We start from the raw sequence: 4,452 nt of genomic DNA, 5'->3' as shown, positions 1-4,452 counted from the left end.
CATTTCACCCAGGGTCTTCTTTCAGCACTATCCCTCCACCCTCCCAAGCATTATGCCTTTCTCTAAGGACTGGTCCCTCCTGGCCACATGCCCAATGTTTGTGAGACAGAGCTTCAGAATCCTCACCTCTAAGGAGCAACTGGGTTTCATCCTCTCCAAGACAGACCTGTTTGTATTCATAATGATTCACATATGATCAACACTCTTCTCCAACAACACAACTCAAAGGTATCACTTCTTCTATCATCCTTAGTCATTGTCCTGTTCTTGGATGTAAAGCAAGCAATTATGAAGAACATGGCACACCTTAGTCTCTGACTGACATCATTGCTTTTTAGGACTTTGTAGAGGTCTCTGACCACAGACTTCCCAATGCAATTTGTCTTTTGATTTCCTGACTTCTGGTGCCAAGAGTACTGATTGTGGAGCTGAGCAAGCGGAAATTAACTTCAGTCTCTTGGTGTCAATTGGCCCAGTGATGAAAATCTTTGTCTTCTTGACTTTGAGGTTCAATTCATATTGCAGACTACAGTCTTTGTCTATTTGTGTATGTATATATAAGTATGTATGCATTTATATGTAATTTGGAAGTAGGAGTGGCATCCACTTCCTAAACAACTTGCCTCAGGAAACTCTATGAACTTTGATAAATGTCGATAGTTGTTGAGGGGCGTCAGGCCTTTTGTTCACAGGGTCATTATGAGTCATGCTCAACTCAAAGGCAATCAACAACAACAACAACATATATAAACTACACTCATATGGTTTACATATCAGGTGCACCTGATACAGTACTTGGTCTTTGCAATCACTTGCTATGTGTCAGAGAGCTAGACAATGACTAGGGATGACAGGAGGAGAATTGATGCCTTTGAGCAATGGTATTGGAAAAGAGTATTGAATAAACCATGGACTGCTAAGAAAACAAACAGGTTCATCCTAGAGAGGGTTAAACTAGACTTCTCCTTGGAGGCAAGGATTCTGAAGCTTCATCTGACATACTTTGGACATGTTGCAAGGAGGGACCAGTCCTTGGAGAGTGACATCATGCTTGGGAGGGTGAAGGGACAGTACAGGAGGAGAAGACTCTCTATGAGGTTGATTGATTCAGTGACTGGGGTAATCTGGGTAGATGTCAGAGACAGTGAGATTGGCACAGCATAGAGCAGGGTTTAGGGCTGTTGTACATGGGGTCACTATAAGTCGCAGGAGACTTGACAGCACATAAAAACATCATTGAACAAGTGTGTGTATATAGAGGGTGTTTATTATCATCAATAGGAAACTGGTGGCTTAGTGGTAAGGAGTTGTATTGCCAACCAAAAAGCACACAGTTTGAGTCCACTAGCTGCTCATGGGAGAAAGATAAGTGTTCTCCTTCCATGTGATTAACTACCTTTGAAAACCTACTGGAGGGGTCAGGTATGAATCATATCGGTACATATTACCAACAACATCACTGTCAATAGGTTCCACTCTTTCCCTGGCATTTGGAAAGCTTCATATGGGATTCTGGAAGACTTAGTTGAGGACAAGAGGAAGCCCAAGAGAAAGAATGGACACAAGAACCATTAGACTCCTCTCCTGCTTAGATACCTCCTGCCACACACTGTGGGTGAGCACAGACTTTCCTCTCCTCCTTCTCTAAACACCTGCTAAGGCCTGAGACACCAGGAGTCCTTAAGAACAGGTTCCTGCTGCCCTTTCTTGACTGTGGAAGCCACGCACTGTACCTGGGCCTATGGAGTAACGAAAGGATCTGGGGCTGGAATCAAGGTCAGTACACGTCAGCTTGAAATTTTGAATATTTGTGCCAACTCTCAGATCCACCGGGATGGCCAGGAAAGAAGAGTTCGGGGTACACATTGGCTTTTCATCGTTTTCGTCAAGGATTTTCACAGTGACCTAGAGGAGTAACAAGGTGGTCATTCTGAATAGCTAACACCTAGCAAGAGCTTACTGTATGCTGGGCCCAGGATTGAGCACGTATCTGTGGATTGGCTCATCTAACTTCCTCTGAGATAAGTAAAGGGGGTGAGCCAATTTTACAGAAAAGGGGAGGCCTAGAGAAGTTAGACAATTGACCTAAAACCATACAGTTGGTGTGTTGGGGATTGAACTCATGTCTGACCAACTTGAAATTCTTTGTCATTCATGTCTGTACTCTCTGTGTATGCATGGTGTGTGAATATACATCATATACCTATCTGCAAACACACCTACTGCCTCAGCTCATCCCCGACTGGCACTGAGCTTTCTCTCCAGTGATAGTCATGGACTGATGGTGAACCATTATGCTTTTTTTCTCTCTCACTGCTCCCTGCAAATTGGGGGTTTAGGTTTTAACTTTGGGATACAGCACAATGGTTCTCCATGTGGCTCTCCATTCCTGGACCCTTTTCCAGTAAAATGCATTAGACTCTCTGGAGGTGGGGCCAAGCACCATTATTTCATTTTTTATGCTTCCCGGATGATTCTACTATGCAGCCAGGGCTGATACCCACCGGGACAGGACCATTGTATCTGGCTAAGGCAGGTTCTTAGCTGTAACCTGGGCATTTAGCACCAGGGATGCTCAGCAGCCGCAGGTAGGGACCAGCACTTCTTGTTCGCAGCTGTCTTTTCTCAGCTGGGTGGATTGGAATACAGATTGGGATGGCTGCCAGCACAGAATCACTGACTGCCAGCCCTGAACGGGACTCATGTGGTCATTTAGTTCATTGTCCCTTTTAAAGCTTATGAATTTTGAGTCATATTCATTCTACCTTGATAGTTGGAGATTTTGGCTATTTCTGAGCTCAGGAATAAATTGAAATGTTCACTCCAGTTAGCTCCTAAAGTGGAGTGCATTCATTTCACTCTCAAAAAAATAAGCCCAAAAGCCTCCCCAAACTAACTGCCGTTCTCTGTAACGTACCACACCCACCTCTCAGCTTGCCAAGCCCATCTCACCCATCATGAAAATCACTAATTCAAAAGCAAGTCATCAGAAGAACTGGACACTTTGGGCACCGGGTAATCAGCTGGATAGTCACTTAAAAGATAGAGAAATTGGAACATGGAGATAAACACTGCTCAGGCTCCTGGGAAAAGTGGGATCAAAGTTGAGACATGAACTCCATCTCCTGACTGGGAACCAGTTACTCTCTATGTGGCTTCCTGCTGAGACTCTGTTTTTAACTCCACACCTTTTCTCTTTACTAATGGGAAACACCAAGCCATTGTTCTATGTGGGTGTCACATTGCCCTCCATTGATCATAATGACTGACAGCATTGATCCGCAAAACCTGGACCACTCTCAGTGCAGATGTGCATCAGCGGCATCACCACCACACAGGGAGTGTGTTAGAATGCAGAACTCCAGGCCTCAGACCTTGGACCAAAATTTACACTTAAGAAGATTCTCAACGTCAAAGGGAAGCCATACAGCACTATGTTGGTTGTCATCTGTTGTTGGCCCCCAATTCATGGTGACCCCCCGCACAATGGAAACAATGCCCGGCTTTGTGCCATCCTTGGTGGGTTGCGGATTGGACCATGATGCACCAGGCTTTCAATGGCTGAGTTTCAGAAGCAGAGCCCCAGCACTATCCTCTCTGTGTTGGTTGTAAAGCTCACCTGAAAGCTGTTCCACATTAGCAACACACAAGCCTCCGCTGCCACACAGGTGGTAGCTGTACATAAGGGGCATTGGCTAACAACTGAACTCAGGTATCTGCTATGGAAGTTGAGCATTCTACCATTAAGCCACTGCTGTCCCATATTGTTACTTGTTGTTAGATGAGTACAGGTTAGGTTATCAGAGTACAACTCATAGAGACCCTGTGGACAGCCAATCTGAACCCTGCTCTATCCTGAGCCATCCTCATCATCTCTAACATACTAGAGTCTGTTGCTGAAGCCACCATGTCATCTATCTTGTTGGGAGTCTTCCTCTCCTTTGCTGAAAACTCCATCTTTCCAAGCATGTTCTTTTTCAAGGAATAGCCTCACCTAGTTAAAAAAGTATGAAAGACGAAGCTTTTCCATCTTTGCCTCCAAGGAGCACTCTGGCTGCACCTTCTCCAAAACACATGAGTTTGTTCTATTGGCAGTTTAGGGATATTCAGTACTGTTTTCTCTCACCACAATTCAGAAGCATCAATTCTTCTTTTGTCCTCTTTATCCATTCTCCAGCTCTCTGACACATAGCAGGTGATTGAGAAAACTATGGCCTGAATCAGGTGCACCTTAGTCTTCAAACTGACATCATTACCCTTCAACATTTTGGAGAGGTCCCTGACAGTGGACTTGCCCAATGCAATACATCTCCTAATTTCCAGATTGCAGGTAACAAGGGTGTTGATTGTTGATATAAGCAAGATACAATCATTGACAGCTTCAATCCTTTTTCCATAATGATAGAACTGCCACCTAGGGCTATGTTAAATCACATCATCTTTTTTTTTTTT

General features: G+C 44.4%; 1 protein-coding gene across 1 annotated transcript in view; it reads right to left on the bottom strand.

Annotated features, from left to right (window-relative positions):
* The window catches only part of CDHR3 (cadherin-related family member 3), a 96,901-nt gene that overhangs the window by 15,508 nt on the left and 76,941 nt on the right, over positions 1-4,452 (bottom strand). Inside the window, exon 14 of the mRNA XM_006882685.1 lies at positions 1,734-1,905. Coding sequence (XP_006882747.1) covers positions 1,734-1,905 — 172 coding nt within the window. The remainder of the gene's footprint in view (positions 1-1,733; positions 1,906-4,452) is intronic.

Source organism: Elephantulus edwardii, unplaced genomic scaffold (assembly GCF_000299155.1).
Source record: "Elephantulus edwardii isolate Elephantulus edwardi_28Jun2011 unplaced genomic scaffold, EleEdw1.0 scaffold00022, whole genome shotgun sequence".
Taxonomy (NCBI): Eukaryota; Metazoa; Chordata; class Mammalia; order Macroscelidea; family Macroscelididae; genus Elephantulus; species Elephantulus edwardii.
Note: the sequence above shows the minus strand (reverse complement) of the source record. Positions and strands in the feature narration are given on the sequence as shown.